This window comes from Lissotriton vulgaris, chromosome 7 (genome assembly GCF_964263255.1).
Source record: "Lissotriton vulgaris chromosome 7, aLisVul1.2, whole genome shotgun sequence".
Taxonomy (NCBI): domain Eukaryota; kingdom Metazoa; phylum Chordata; class Amphibia; order Caudata; family Salamandridae; genus Lissotriton; species Lissotriton vulgaris.
In genome coordinates, this window is record NC_141695.1 from 1,300,044,119 (window position 1) to 1,300,060,677 (window position 16,559).

Sequence of the window (16,559 nt, forward strand, 5' to 3'; positions counted from 1 at the left end):
GAACAGCAGATCAGCAGAAGACAACCTGACAAAAACATACCTATCACGGACCAAGGGCCCAATCTATACTGGATTTCACAGTCATCTCCCTTCCCTTAACATTAAATATTAAAACATAAAACAATAATAATATGCAAATTAAATATGTTTGAGTAATATTGAAACATTTATATAACTACAAACCTATTTAAACAAAGACATACACATATATATGAATGTACCCTGTTGAAGACTACGACTGAAATGCGTTGGTCCTATGTCCGCAACAATGGTGATAATTAAATAAAAAAAAAAAGCTTGCAAGGTACTGATATCTGGCTATGCTGCTGTTTCCTTGCCTCGTGTGGAGTTGAACTGGAATGGGGTTGTTTTTGGAAACTTTCTTGGATATATATGAACAAACACAGATACATTATAAAACTATTTTAAATATTAATGATAACCTATATTTAAATATAGTAAACGTTTTTAAATATATCTATATCTATATATATATGTATTATTAAATACAGATGTAAAAATAATTAATAAATATAACAAATACATGCAAAAACAATAAAAACATTTCTAATTTAATTATGCATAAAAAGTAAACAATATATCAAAAAACGTCAATTTATATATACAAAAATATAAATTAAATACATAAACACATAATATTAAATATGTAAACAATAGTAAAAAAACTAACAAACTCCAAGAATAATAAATATACTATTCTCACTGCAGTTTGTGCAAAAGTAGGAAAAACATGGACACTGAAGGGATAAAACTTACTATTCCCACTCCAGCCTCTGCAACAGTAGAGAAAGGGTTGGACTCAGAAGGGTTAGCATTTCCTATTCCCTCTACATTTACTGGTACAGTACAGAGAGAGCACTTCACTTCAAACAAATAACATATTATAACAACGCTATTAAATACTCCAAAACATAAAATTCTAAATATAAAAATTAAATGTCTGAATTGTAACAAACACTTATAAAATAACTTACATATTACAAATTTAAATTATTATTATTGATTAACACAAATGTTATTAATATAAATAAAATACCACACTATATTACCACTAGAAATAAAAGCTGCCAATTAAAATGTAATTAAAAAAAAGTATAACACAATGAACATGCTCCTACAAAACCCCCAACCCACTACAAAACAAAATAGTACAATAACAAATGAAAATAAATTAAAAAACATCTACAAATTTACAAACTATAATAAAACACATTAACAATCATACAATGTATAACATAAAAAACTAAAGCATATACTCAAATGCAAAAAAATGAAAAAACAATATTAATAATACCAATATTCTTTTTAACAATATTAACAACATAGATATATATAACATCGATATGAACAAAATGGATATTTTTGTAAGTGATATTAACAACAGATATTTTTGTAAACAATATTCATAACATAGATATTTTTGACATTGATATTTCCTACCTTAGAAAATTGTCCGTCCACTTTCTATATTGGCCCTAAAATGGCTTTTAAGAAGCTGAACACACATCCTGACAGCTATCCCCGCAAAACACCATACTATATTAATGCTTATGAGTACTACTGAAAGGGAAATCAGTAATGGTGAGAAAAGACTGTCAACTGCACAACAATCATTGAAAGAAGTTTTTTCCCCAAATTCCATTATCAAATCATCCAAAAGCCTGAAAGGGGCAATGCAATTTTAACACTGTGTGTGTACCATGAAGTTCTAATGAGTGAAGTCCCTTTAAGACTTGCCTTTGAGACCAGCCCACACCAAAAAGGAAAAGGAAAGCAATTGCTAAAAATGTAAGTAAATAGTCTGAAATACTGGGGGAGGATAAGTATTCACAGCACATCAGAACTGACAAAAAGAACCCTAAAATGCCATAGGTTATCCTGGCTCAAATAAAAATATATTTATGGGTGCCATAATGAGGGGTGGAAGCATTGGTTGAACATTTCCTCATTGATATCTAGATTGCAGGTGGTTAAACTATTGCTTTTGCTATTGTCTCAATATGATGCAGAAAGTAAAAACTTTGATGGCCATCCAGGTGGACACCACCCCTATTGTCAAAATAATGATTTAGTTGGGGGCATTCCATCTATTCCCAAGGAGGGGTCTACGGTTGGGGTGAGAGTGTCTGCTGAAAGGGGGGTATAAATTGTAACGACAAACATCCAGGAGTTACTCAGACCCCATCATCAAATTCTTCTCAGTTTGAGCAGTCTCTTATTAGCCAATACAATATTTTAGAATAGATGTGCCACCTGAGGCCATGCCATATGTTATTGTATTACAATATGTTCTGCCCCTAGAAAACAATCAGATAGACTTCTAAGAGAAACTTAAGAATAGATCCATTTGTTGGATTTGGCAGAAAACAGATCTGACCATCGAGCTCTTTAATGATCTCAGGTTGGTTTTCTAGGTAAGTTGTATATGCAGGAGTACAATAAAGCACCCTGAGTGCTGTAGTGTTATGAATTTTAGGTCGTTCTAATTTGGTCAGTCTACTTTTAATGCTGTCCCACTAGGTTATTTTTATAAGCCCATAGAATGCGGAGACGTTATTAATACTTGAGTACCTGATTTAGGGAGTATTCACAGCAGTCATGTTTTCAATTTTCCTACTGTGAAGCATTTCTCTGTACTAAGGATAATGAATGATAATGATCGAAAACTGGCTCATAGTACCAATGCCGGTTTTAATGCTTTGCCTCCTAGGGGTGAAATTAGAAAATGTCACGTGATAAATAATCCAGAGTTTCTTAGCCCCAGACAGAGTACTCAGTACTGACTCAAATGTTGCCAAATGCAGGGATCCTGTTACCACTTGGTCTTGCACTATAATGTCTTTCATCTCAAGTAACCCTGATAATACTATTAAATAGGTTCCCAAGTTTAGCCTTCTTTTTGGAATATAGAAGTTTTCACGAGCAAGATACATGATGATAATTGGCTATCCTTTGCAAAACAGTTTACGGTCCTCTGTCTTCAAGAGATGTGGGCCATCGATTGTCCCCATATCATTAGTTATACCACATCCCATTCCATACTCCTTTGTCACCTTCTAAGACGGGCAGGGCAAAAGGGGGCTTGTTACTTATGTCTCCACTCTGATTCCATAGGGAGTATGCCGTTAGAAGTTGGTCTCTCCTTTTTATTACCAGTTTATTGGCCTTAACATGTTGAGAAATACATGCCTTTGTATATTTTGTTTCTATAACAATATCTTCATTTGGGGAAAAGGATCTGTTATTGAAAGCTTAACAAAAGATCTGAAGGCAATATATTTTTTAGCAGAAGGTGTTATATTTGTGATACGGGGTTGGATGATATCAATATCCTATCCATCTTTGCTCATCCCCAGCAAGAGAAGTGTTTGGCTATGTGGATCATGCTCATGAAGGCATAAATCATTTTGGACATGATGGGTTTGGGTGAAAGATTAAACAATTTACTTTTTAATTATAATCTGGCTGTTTTTTTGTCAGTGAGGTTAATGTACCATAAGCTTCTTTCAATTATACCTCTCTAGGTAGAGAGTCTAGAATTGACACTGATATTATTCCAGGTACAAATACTTTGAGATCTTGGATTCTGAATTTTAAAACATATCCTACTCGGTAAAGTGACCATAATGCCCAGACCATACTAAATATTTGCCCAGGTATTTACCAAAAGACTAAAGGAGTTGAACGTATATGTGAAATTGAAGTTACCTGTACAAACTACATTCGTTTGAAGTGGAACAGAGTTATTCCTGATGTTTTTCTTTTAAATCTCGTCTGCAACACATATACCTTAGTGAAGATTTGCCTTGCTTGTATTGCTGAGGTGGGGGATATTAAGAATGCGTGCTTGGGAATTGCTAGATATGTCAAAGAGAGGCTGATATGTACAACTCCCCAGTCCAGTGAGAGGCACAAAGGCTGGAGTGACTTAAAGTGCACCACAGCCCTCACTTAAGGTGGAACTGAACACACCCATCAGAGTTGGTTCTGAATTCGCAGCCTGCAGATGGACTCACAAAATTGCATTGGCTTGTAGGAGGGATGAATTAAAATCCAAGGTTTGGACAGCAAATTAGTTACTGTTGCATTCATCCATGACTGGCCATGTAGAATCCTAGTGGATTGTATATGTTTATTATAGTGTCTGGAAGTCCATATGGCTAAACATATTGAGAAGAAGAAGGCTTCCAAAACCCTTCCCTAGACATATTGTCAATGAGGCACAAAAACAAACAAGCATTAGCAAAGCCATGACGTCTGGCATGAGCCGCCAGCTTTCTTGCAATTCTTGTTTTGTTTTGTCATGGTTTCGGCAAAACCTTTTTGTAGCTTTTCTTGGTCATGTGACGACAAGGCTATAAAAAAGCAGGTGCCTCACTGTGCAACATGGCAACGTCCTAAATATTAAGAAAGTAGCAGCTTATCTGGGGTCAGTGTGACCCTACTTCCTTTCTTACAGTTCTCCCCCAAGGCATAGGGACCCATCTTTGTTCCAACTATGTCAGAAGCACACAGTAAGTCTATGGGTCACAAACCATGGTTATTTTGTTCTTAGGAAGTAGTGTGCCTCTTTCAGGAGGTAAAGTTCTATCCTTCCTAGTTATGCGCAGGACAAAGAAGGAGCAGAGGATGTAGTCTTAGTACAGGTTGCCCTGACATTTTAATTTTCTTTCTTTTTAGGTGTATCATATGGCAATACCTTTTGTTTACATAAAAAATGTATATAATATAGTTGGCTTTTGGTCAGGCCCCTTCAGCCATTGGCTCCTTTGGTTCATGACCCTTTAGACACAGGCATGAGACACTGTCAGTCTCACCTAGGATCCGCCCACTGGAGTATTTTAGTCTCCCTGTTTTTCTATTGGCTGTTAGGGTGTTTCATTTCGCTGTCATTGGGCTGCAAATATAATGTATGGTCAAGCATCACAATTTGAATCCCATTCAATTACTTACATAACATATACATTTATATTTATAAAATAATCCTTCTTTTTGTCTCACTGTAGTACCTATTTTTCAGAAGCTTTTATCAGTGCTCGCATTGGAACTTGACCCTAGGATAGTCAGGCCATGACCACTTTTTATATCAGGACTACTTGGTGCCAACATCTAGCAAGATTAGCAAGATTAGGCTCAGCTTTGCAAGACTTTTGGCATGCATCATGGGGTTGGACTGTCTCATGTTCAACATGGTTTTCACAGTCAGCAGCTCCTTTTCATTCTGTGGTCAAGCATCTGATGTCCTTCAGCATAACTGGCAGCAATATGAAAAGGAGTCCCTGCTCTTGTTCATTGTTCTTGCTAATGGCCCAATCTCCAGCAGGGCTCTGCGTGCCAGCCCGCTGCTGCTCTTCAGCGTGACTGGTGGTAGAATGTTATGTAGCAGCTGCTGCCGCACAATATGTCCATTGGCTCCTTCTCATTCTGCCTCTGGTCTATGGCCTGATGTCATTGGCATAGGAGATAGTTTTTGCTCAAAATGCAAGTGAGACTATTGTGCTGTTCTTGGTTTCCTTGCACTATTTATAATTTATTGAATTATATGCTTGGTTGATTTGTATCACTCCAAGCACGTCCCATCACTAGAGTAACGATTAAGAGTCAATAAACGGGTGAAATGTACCTCTCTTTCCCGCTCGGCATAGTTGGGCTCCCCAGGTCAATGCTACTATACTATTTCAGCTTGACTGCGGCAATGCCCTGCACTTCAGCCTCCCAGAAAACCAAATTGCCAAAACTCAGATTGCAAAACCTAGCAGTTAGTTTAGTGACTGGCCTCAGTACATTTGTCAATGTTTCGGCAGCACGCTGAATCCTCCACCGGCTGCTGCTCAAGAGCAGACATCAGATCCAGGCTCTCTGTATTGTACATCAAGCCCTCTGCACCGGCACTCCCAGATGAATATCTTCCTGACTTTGCCACCACATCCCGATCAGAATACTCACATCAGATTTTGTGCTATTCCTGCAGACCTCTCAGTGTTTAAAGCGGGTTCTTTCAGTTTTCTGCCCCACGGTCGACTATACCATCTTGATCGACCGTGTCGAGCAGGCAGGTCTTAGGGGCCCTGCGCTGAGTTGGATCCGCTCATTCATCACTGGCCGTACTCAATCTGTCAGACTGGGTTCCTTCACTGCCCCTACTATACCCACCATCTGTGGAGTACCTCAGGGCTCTTCTTTGTCACCTTTGCTTTTTAACTTGTACCTACGCCCCCTTCTGTACTCTCTTAGGAAAGCGAAAGTTACCATCTTCAACTATGCAGATGATTTGCAGCTCATCTTCCCTTTAAACACCAAGGACTCAGTGGTAGAATTCCAAAACACCATGTCCCACATTCTGAGCTGGATGAACTGCAATCATTTGAAGCTTAACCTAGGCAAGACCAAACTGGTCTTGCCTGGACAGAGTGCACTTAGTTGGAACCCCAGCTTTTGGCCTTCTAGCATGGGAGCCCCTCCATCTAAGTCATCCTCGGTTAAGAGCTTGGGAATCTTTATCAGCGAGGACCTCTCCCTAAAAAAACAGGTAGGAGCAGTTGTGTCATCTAGCTTTTTCCAGCTGTCAAAAATTAAGAAAATTGCCTGCTTCTTCTCTCCGGCTGCCCTTACACAGATCGTCATCTCCCTGGTCCTGTCCAGAGTAGATTTTTCCAACAGCCTCTATTTTGGGCTTCAAACTGGAGAGCTAAAGCGCCTCCAGCTGATTCAGAATCAGGCAGCCAGACTTCTTTTGAATCTCTCTAAGAGGCAGTCTGTTAGACTTGGCTTGAAACAGCTCCACTAGCTACCTGTCGAGCAGCGTGTAGCTTTTAAAGCCGGGTGCATCCTATTCAAGTCTCTGCACGACTCTGGCCCTCTATTCATTAGAGATTTATTCAAGAGATACAACCCTTCCCGCAATCTCCGGTCCATCCACAAATCCCTTCTGATCGTCCCTCCCTACAAGAGGAAGCGCCTCGGAGGCAGCTGTTTTGACCATCTTGCAGCTGCCTTCTGGAACTCTCTCCCCCTTCAACTAAAACTGAGCGACAATATCCTCAGTTTTAGACACTCCCTGAAAACCTGGCTCTTCTCTCAGGCGCATTGCTGAGCTGCCTCATTTCTACTGTGACCGACACGCTATGTTCCTTCCTACAGCGCCATGAAGCCCCCGGGCGTACGAGCTCTTAACAAATCCATATTAACATTAACATTAACATTAACATTAACACTGTGGAATAACCTTCCCTTTGAGCTTCTGTTAAGGAAAGATTTAAAAAATACCTGTTCACTTAATTTTCCATTTTTTACTTTCCTTTGTCCTATGTATGTATCCACCACCTATACAAGTGCCAAGAGGCTCCTGGGCATAAGCTGCGCTTTCCAAATAAATCAATACCTAAACATAAATTACATTAATAAAAACATTTGCATTAAATGTGCACCAAAATGTTGGTACAAGATTAAAAGTTAGAAATATTTGCCAAATTGGAAAAAGAAAAATTGAGGGACCAAAACTCTAAAACATGTAAACATCATTTGCACAAGACTTTTGAATATGTTTCGTCTCATAGCAATTTCTTTTTGCCACAGCTCTAGTGCCATGCCAAAGTTTTAACGTGGACATAAAGCATCCAACTACCTTTGAAGATCCTGCCAAGGGATTTGGACAGAGCGTTGTGCAGTTCAAAACAGACAGAGACAACTTGTAAGTAACTTGATTCATATTAATGCACATAATTGATTAGTATCACTAGAAATCAGCATTTAAAAACAATCAAATTGATTATTTAAAGGTCGCATTAGCCAAATCATTTTACAATGCTATTGATGCCAAGTGCTTCACCATCTCACATAGGGGCCTAGTAATAAGCACAATTTGGAGTATGAAATTAATATTCCTTTAGTACTCTTTTATGTACTCTTACGTGCCTTTGTAAATTGGACAGAAGACATATGAAATGGTAATATTCATGGGTTATTCATATATTATTAGTGCTTGTAGAAAGGACTGCTGCACTCTTTCTCATAGGGAGCTGGTTGTTTTATGGCAGATTAACAAAGACATGTAAAAGAGTACTAACATAGGACTACTTCTTGTACTCATAAATGCTTTTGCTAATCGGACCACATTCCAGTCTGCTCCTGTGATGATTCGGCTTTGGATGTATGTCTTTTGATGGACTAAAGCAGTCTTTTTCTGTTTTTTTTTATTCAAAAACACTGTTTGTTCTAAAAAGAGTTAAATGTCTTAGACGTTTATAGAAAGCCATCAGGTCAAAATGAAAACACATCAAACGGAATGTAGCCAAATGACAAACTTTAAAAAAGGAGCAAAAGCCCTATAGCTCTTAGAACCCAATGTCAGCATACCCTTCGATCCACCAAAGCTTGATTTAAAACACTTTTGTAGATGGTTCGTAAATACCAAAGATACTATTTTTGTTTGATAAGTCTGTTTCTCAAATATTACTAAACAATATAAGTGTATTAAACATCTTACTTTCTTCCTTGTCTTCTTTCTAATTATTACATTAAAAATTGTATTTTATTGCACGTTTTATGTCAATTTTTACTGACATTTGAAAACCTTTTGACAACATTAAAAAGTTCGGTAGAAAAATTGGACAGATACCATTAAAATTAATGTATGTCCGATGAAGAAATACACTTCTCTAACCACAGCTACTATCAAGAGAAGTAATTTATTTTGTCTTTCATATGCTTGACACAATAAAGTTATATACACTCACATAATTATTCAAAGGTAATAACCACACACTCATGGGAAGAAATTACGACTAGTGCAATCCTTTCATACAAATCAACACAATTCTATCTACTAAAAAAGATATGAACTTAGGCATAGTCCCATAGGGTCTACTTCACAAAGCGTTTTCCAGGCATAAGTGTAATTCATGCTTACAAGGACTTCTATTCTTGCACCAGAATGATACAAGCGTAATTCCTGCAAAAAAGTGGGCTGTTCAACGATATTCAAAACTGTAATATCAAATGGAATGTGTTGAAAGGGAAAATATTCTTTAAAAAATGCTTTCCATCAGGAAGATTTCTACAAATATGCAGACTTCCAGGATTCAGTCGCTTGAGTCCATACCAATTACATGCTGAATATTGTAAAACAAATTTTTGTATTATTAGTGGAGAAGTGTGGCTCACTGGTTAGAGGAGGCAGACCTGGAAGCAGAGGTCAGCCCGGGACCAGGGTTCAATTCCCGGCTCAGCGGGGTCTTGCGTCCTAAAATGTCCATGGACTCGATAATTCTTGCTCCAGTGCCTACTTGATTCACGGGTTCACACTCTGCGACTCTGGGCAATAGCTTGCTTAATCTCCACAACGGCCCCTCACCGCGGGATGCCTGGCTTTCACCTTGCGGATACCCTGCCTGGGTTATCTCACAGGGGAATACCAGGACGGGTTCCCTAAGCAAGCGCTTAGAAACCGATCGGTGATTTGCGCTATATAAATTCCTGTACATTTACATTTACATTAGTCTTGCTGAGTAAGCTAGGGCAGCATTCATGCTTTCACAGCCCCAGTGTTTACTGAAACAGAACCTAGGGGCCTTGTTCTAAAAACGTTTTTTTTTTACATGTACTGACTCTGTCCAAACTTCTTTACTCGTTTTAATTTATTTAGTGGGTATAACTAGCCCTGCAGCGTTCTGACCTTTTTCCCAAATCCAGAGACCTTAGACTTCTCAAATTTGATTCATATGTGATTGGTGTAGATCACGGGTACTATTAGTACGGTCTGTGGGCCGGCAGCCGCCCGGCAAGCCTTCAGTGGCGGCCCGCGGACCATGAGACATAGTACCCGTGTTTACAAAGACTGTCTGCAAACACTCTGCTGCTCTGTGGGGGTCGGGCAATTTATTCCGGCGAAGCCAGAGTGGAGCTGCAGGGGCGCCAAGAGGGTGTGAAATACAGCCATGCGCCATTCACAAGCAAATGGTCTTTTTGAAGACCTGTGAAATGCTCGGGTGGGGCTGTGTGTCTGTGCGCACTGGGAAAGCAGGCTGGGGAAGCTGTCTCAGCCCGGGTGACACAGGCAGGGTGGGGTGACAGAGGGAGGTAGAGGGACAGAGACAGAGGGAGGGAAATGGAGACAGAGAAATGGAGACAGAAAAAGGGAGACAGACAGACAGACGGAGGAGGGCGATAGAGGAATGAGGGTGACAGAGGGATGAGGGTGACGGAGTGCAGGAGGCACATTGAGGGAAGGGGAGTGAGGGAAGGGGAATGAGGGAGGGAGTGAGGGATGGGGAGTGAGGGAGTGAGGGAAGGGAAGTGAGGGAGTGAGGGAAGGGGAGTAAGGGAAGGGGAGTGAGGGAAGGGAGTGAGGGAAGGGGGAATGAGGGAAGGGGGAGTGAGGGAAGGGGGAGTGAGGGAAGGGGAATGAGGGAGGGAGGGAGGGAAGGGGAGTGAGGGAGTGAGGGAAGGGGAGTGAAGGAAGGGAGTGAGGGAAGGGATTGAGGGAAGGGGAATGAGGGAAGGGGAATGAGGGAAGGGAATGAGGGAAGGGAATGAGGGAAGGAAGTGCGGGAAGGGGACTGAGGGAAGGGAGTGAGGGTGTGAGGGAAGGGGAGGGAGTGAGGGAAGGGGAGTGAGGGAAGGGGAGTAAGGGAGGGAGAGGGGGAATAGGGGAGGAGAGTGAGGGAAGGAGAGTGAGGGAAGGGGAGTGAGGGAAGGGGAGTGAGGGAGGGAGTGAGGAAAGGGGAGTGAGGGACAGAGAGAGGGAAGGGGAGAGAGTGACGGTGAGGGAAGGGGAGGGAGGGAGGGAGGGAGAGGGGGAATGGGGGAAGGGGAGTGAGGGGAAGGGAAGGGGAGTGAGGGTGAGGGAGGGAAGGAGAGGAATGGAGAGGGAAGGGAGAGGGAGGAAGAGGGAGAAGAGGGAGGGAGAAGGAAGGGGAGGGAGAGGGATGGAGATGAAGGGAGTGGGAAGGAGAGAGGGAGAGGGAGTGAGACAGTCAGAGTGAGTGAGACAGAGGGAGACCGGGGAGGGAGAGAGGGAGATAGAGGGATGGAGGGAGGGAGGCAGAGAGAGATAGATAGAGGGAGGGAGTCAGAGAGAGGTAGAGAGAGAGAGAGAGAGAGAGAGAAAGAGAGAGAGAGAGGTGTGTATGCCGGGTCTGGTAGCTCAGTGGACGAAGGTGTCTGCTGCAGGGACCTGTGTTCAACCTCATGGTCACAGTTTTTTTTGTTGCTCTAGACCCGCCCCCCCCTGACCCCGCCCCCGCCGGTGCGGCCCTCGGACACAAACCACACTGTAAATTTGGCCCCAGAGAGAAAGTTTGTGAGTATCCATGGTGTAGATAATCTCAAGACGTCATTCAGATTGAAAAGAAAAACCAGAAAAACAGAAGTAAAGCCTTTGCCGCCTGTGCTCAGAGGGTGAAGAGCCGTAACCACATCAACATCAGAGCAGCAACAACCCATCTACATTTCTGAAGGGAGCTGAAGACCAATCTCTTCAGAAAACACTTAGGGGCCGATTAGGATGCGGGCAGGAAGGGCTCCGACCGTCGGTCGGAACTCTCCTGCCTGTATCGCAATCACTGGTTCAGATTCCCTTCCGACGGACCCAGTTCGATAGGCTTGGTCAGAAGGGAAGTCAAACCAGTCTTCTCAATGGCTTACTATGGGCTCAGAAAGCCCATCCTCAATTTGGAAGGCCCACAGTAATCCCTCGACTGGCTCTTTCCGGCTGAGGGATTACTATTGTATTGGCCTTTCTGGCACAAAAAAGCAGTGGGAAACAGCTTTGGGGCCCCCTACAGGGCCCCCATCGGTACAAGGCCACCACCTTAGCATTTTACTATGAGAGCATGCATTCCATTCGGAATGCATGCTCTCATAGCAAAAAATAGGATTGCAACGAAACAGGGTTCGGTCCGATCCTAATTCCTGGAATGGAACCGACGACTGGAGGTAGTTCGGTTCCATTTCCAGAACGATGCCGGACGGACTCGGGTCCGTCTGGCATCATAATCAGCCCCCTAATGTGGGCAAGATAAATTCTCACATCCAACCAACAGACCATCAAGTTTGGCCACCCATGCCCATTAACATACCAAACAAATTAAATAGTAAGCTATTTAAGAACATGCACATCATACAAACGCCTACAACTATAACCGTTACAAAATTAAACCTTGACTTTATACTGAAGAAAAAAAAAATCTGAATTTAAATATCTGTAACCATTAACAACCATGAACCAAACCATAAAAGGAGGGGGCAATGCCGCAAGGGATAATCTGAGCTCCCAAACGGGCTAATAGAGTCCTCCTTTTCTTCATGCTAATGCTTGGAAACTTGGCACGTTATAGCAAGATCACAATCTCACTTTATATGCAAGCCCTTGCACAATTTGCAGTGAAATGTGTGCAATCGGCTTAAAACAGAGTGTGGTTAAGGTGAATACTGGCGATTAATCAACCATCGGACATTACACCGACCCATCACATGTCTTAGATGCCAGAGTACCTCTGTCATAGGGTGCCTCAAACGCCCTTAAAAATATGTGCTCCCTCACAAAGCAGCAAACAAACCAAGACATTGTTGTTGCTGGCACCTAATGAAATTCAACTAAATGTAGGTGCGCCAAGGTACAAATAGGGAAAATGCCCCCTCTTTGTAATATGGCACATGATGTCTGCTAATGCATTCTGCCTTCCTTCTGCTAGAATGAAAAATATCTGGTAGATATGAAATAGGCTGCATTGTTTTGCATATCCTAACAATGTTTTTTAATTTATTCTCATAAGGATTTCATTTGCATACAGTAGGTTCGAGATGGTTTTTATTCAGCTATAATCTGTTAGGCTGCTGTTGCTTTTTCTGGGTGAGGATGATAAACGTGTTTCAAAGGATTAGAGACTATGGTGGTAAAGGGATATGGTTAAGAGGTTTTTACTGTAGGTTTGCAGCCACTTGTTATTATCAATGAACGATGAAAAGTTATTGCAAATGTATAATATTTCTTTCAATTTAGAAGATTACGCACTATATAGCCATGATCTTGAATGAGGTGCATGTAATTGAACCCCCAACGCTGGCTGCATGGATGTTCGCTGGTTGCCTTAAAGTGTTGTTGTTTGGTATAAATCATTAAATGATCTAAGATTGAGTTATGATCCCGAGCTCAAACTCATACTTGAGGTGAGAACACCTATACACCAAGGTGACATGGCTTTCTGTGTCAGTTATCTTGCGATACAAACATCTCAGGTTAATAAAAGCAGAAGAACACAACATAGGCTTACATTTATTTAGAAAGTGGGTATGTAAATATTAAAGGAAGCATCCAGAGTAGAGAAAAACATTTTCACTTTGGCCACGCCTGCATCTCTAACAATCACCAACATAAGGCCCTTCCAGAATGTTGATTTGTTTGATGATGTCAGTGGGGGTTGAGATCAGTTGTGGGAACATCAACAGGATGGCCCTTTAAGAGTGAAGGGTAAGACAGAGTATAATGAAAAGGTTACGGCTAAAAGGGCCGGAGAAATGTTAAATTTAAGGGATAAAGCATTACCTTAAGGATGGTTGCTACCCCCCCATCCAACGACAAAAATGACAAAAAATGAAAGAATAAGGATCCCAGGTTAACCTCTAATCACATTGTAAATATTCACCAATGAATAATCACAAAGCGATAAATTGGCCGTGTGAAAATACAAAGAGCCCTAACAAGAGATTTTGCACCTTAAACTCTGGAAGCTTTTTTTCAATTCTTACACTTCTGTAGGGAACAGCGTTCTCCTACCATCCTTACTTTAGGACCCATATGTCTTTTTAAAGGAAGGATCCAGGTCCCAGTGTGGGGCCTAGGAAGGGTCCTGTTCTAGGGATCCTTGACAGCTACACAGTGACAAGAATCAGCTCACCTCAAACACTGAAGGTGTCAGACCCTGTGTCTCTCCAAGAACTAGGGTCTTTGTGCCTCTCAGCTACTGTACCGATTACCATATAGAGGCTTGATAACCAGTACTTAATTTGTAAACTAGATTTAATGAGTTGACAGAATTTGGGGAGTTGCCAGAAGCTGAACATATCCTCAGACGTGCAGATATTACATTATTGATAAGCTGTTACGAGCTACTTTTCACCGGTCAAGGGTGTTGTTGCATCGAAACTTCACTTCAAGTAGTCTGTAAGTAGGAGATGGAACCCTTTACTCAAATATATCACTGCTTGTACAAATTCATATTTTGCTCCTCCCACAATTTGGTCTAAGGGCATTTTTGTACTCTCAGGTCTGAAAATCAATGCAACAGACAAAGAGGGTGGCTGCACAACACGGCAGCTGGGAGATAAAGGTACTTTTAGATAAAGCAGTAACTACTAGCATACTTGATATACTTATGGTCACAAGCTGTAACCTCACTCAGCGCCTTACTATGAGTGCCCTGTAATTCCTGATGGGACAGGTATCTGGAGTTATCATCCCCATCGAGAACTACAGTTCACCGTGTATCTATGAGATTTTCACCTCGTTACTTCACCTGCTAAAATCAGTTGAAATGCCTGGGCACAGGAAAAAGGCGAAACATGCAGAAGTTGCTGTGGGATACCCAGCTCCCGCACCTTAATGGGGAATAATTGCACCCCAGGAGAAAATGTTGCCCACAGTATCAGTAGTTCCTGATAGACAGGGTATTAATTACTGTGATGTGACAATGGGCATCTTATGCCAATCTGTTTAGGAGACAAAATTTGTTTAGGAGACAAAAAAGTTCACAATTGAAATAGTTGTTTCAGTATGAGGTACTGGTAGCTTCAAAGGGCACTTTGCATTTCTTTATTTTTTGCTAATCTGTGCCACGTGAAATTCAGTCGTTGTCCAATCCCCAATGAACAAGAATATTAATACCTTAGAAACTGATTCGTTTTTCGACCTTTTCAGTGAAATACAACGTAAACCATATAAGGTAGTACCCCTGCCACTGAGTGTAACTTCATTATATTTTTAACTGCTCTGCGCCACATAAAGTAGACAGCCACAGACAAATCAGTCTCGCAACCTTTTCAAAAACTGAAGATGATACATTGCGCTATCCCGCAAAGTCACGATGACACACATCCTTCCTCGTCTCTCACACGTCAGCTTGTGCTTTATTTAATCCTTGGTAAAGGATCATATGATTTTTACAAAACTGTGATGCAAAGCATCCACCCACGACGGAAAACAAACTTCTCAACAAAAGGTATATTTGGTGAGAGGGTACCTGGGATGATCAAGACAAATTGTAGTGTTGAAAAGGCCTCTTTAATGAAGCAGGTGCACAATAATAACATGCAACTATTCCTAGGCGAACCGCCTTACAAACTTCTGGCATCACTAACATCCTAACTCTACCATCCCCTCCCACTCTTAAATGTCCCCCAAGACCTTTCCCTTATCTGCACTATCTACATTTGTATCGTAGCCTACCTAAAACTATTAACTACTCAACTGTAACCTTTGCCTTCCTGGCCCCTGCAATTTAAACTTCTTCTCTCCATCTGTTCAAAATAAATCCCCCCACCCTAACACAACAAAGTTCTTCAAACTTTGAGAAAACCTGATGTCAGACCGGCCGCAAAAGCACAACCCCCCATATATTTGTACCCTGGATGCACCTGTTCCACACTGGACAGCCCCGAATTGTGTCTCCTCTCCCCATAGTGTACGGGTAGGAAAACAAACTTGTCCCACTAAGGGCCACCAGCCACAATGCTGCCTCAATCGAAAATGGTGGGCTTAGCCCAGTGCCCAATCCTATCCCCACCCGCTGCCCCAAAAACCTACCACCCACTATTTCTCTGTCCCCACAGCCGTACCAACCCACCCAAATAACCCCAGGGGTGGGGGGTGGGGGGAGACCTCCTCTGTCAGCCACTCCCCCCCAGCCCCCATTATAGCACAGTGTGGAGAAGAATCATGTACATCCATTTACTTGCACCAGGAAACAACTCATTTATTCCCTTTGTTTTAATTTATTTTATAAGTGCTTCTGCTAATAAAAAAAGTTTATGTTGCTAAGTGAAACAGATGGCATCTCTTTATCAGGCTCAGTTGGTCTGGTCAGTGAGAATGGCGGATTTGTTAATTGTTCAGCTTTCATTAGGAGTGTTTTCCATTTTGACAGCAAAACAGATCGTCTCCAACCCCGAAGCAATTTGGGAGAAAGTAACATAAAGTTAATTGGGGTCTGCCTCTGTCAGGGCAGACGTTTTGCTAGGGTTGCCTAATACCAGGGCTGTCTACTGTTTGATTCGACCTCTGTTTTCTTATCTTTCCCCTCCTCCTTTTTTTCTGCTTTCTCTTCATTTTGCTCTCTTTCTCTGGTCCAGAGTCTGATGGACCCCCTCTCCCCAGGGCTAGATGTACTAAAGGATTTTGAGAAAATTACTAGCTTTGCAACTCCTAAATCCTTTTCAATAATATACATACCCCCTTATAGGAGTTTGAAAAAGAGTTTTGGGACCCATACCGAATCACAGTTTGGAAGGGATGCTGTTCCTTTCACATTGCTGCTCAGTATGCA

The 16,559-nt window shown here is 41.6% G+C and overlaps 1 protein-coding gene across 1 annotated transcript in view; it reads left to right on the top strand.

Annotated features, from left to right (window-relative positions):
* LOC147703538 (integrin alpha-M-like) overlaps window positions 1-16,559 on the top strand; it is a 509,428-nt gene that overhangs the window by 57,655 nt on the left and 435,214 nt on the right. The window contains exon 2 of the mRNA XM_086931904.1: window positions 7,597-7,711. Within this exon, the coding sequence (XP_086788030.1) occupies window positions 7,597-7,711 (115 nt within the window). The remainder of the gene's footprint in view (window positions 1-7,596; window positions 7,712-16,559) is intronic.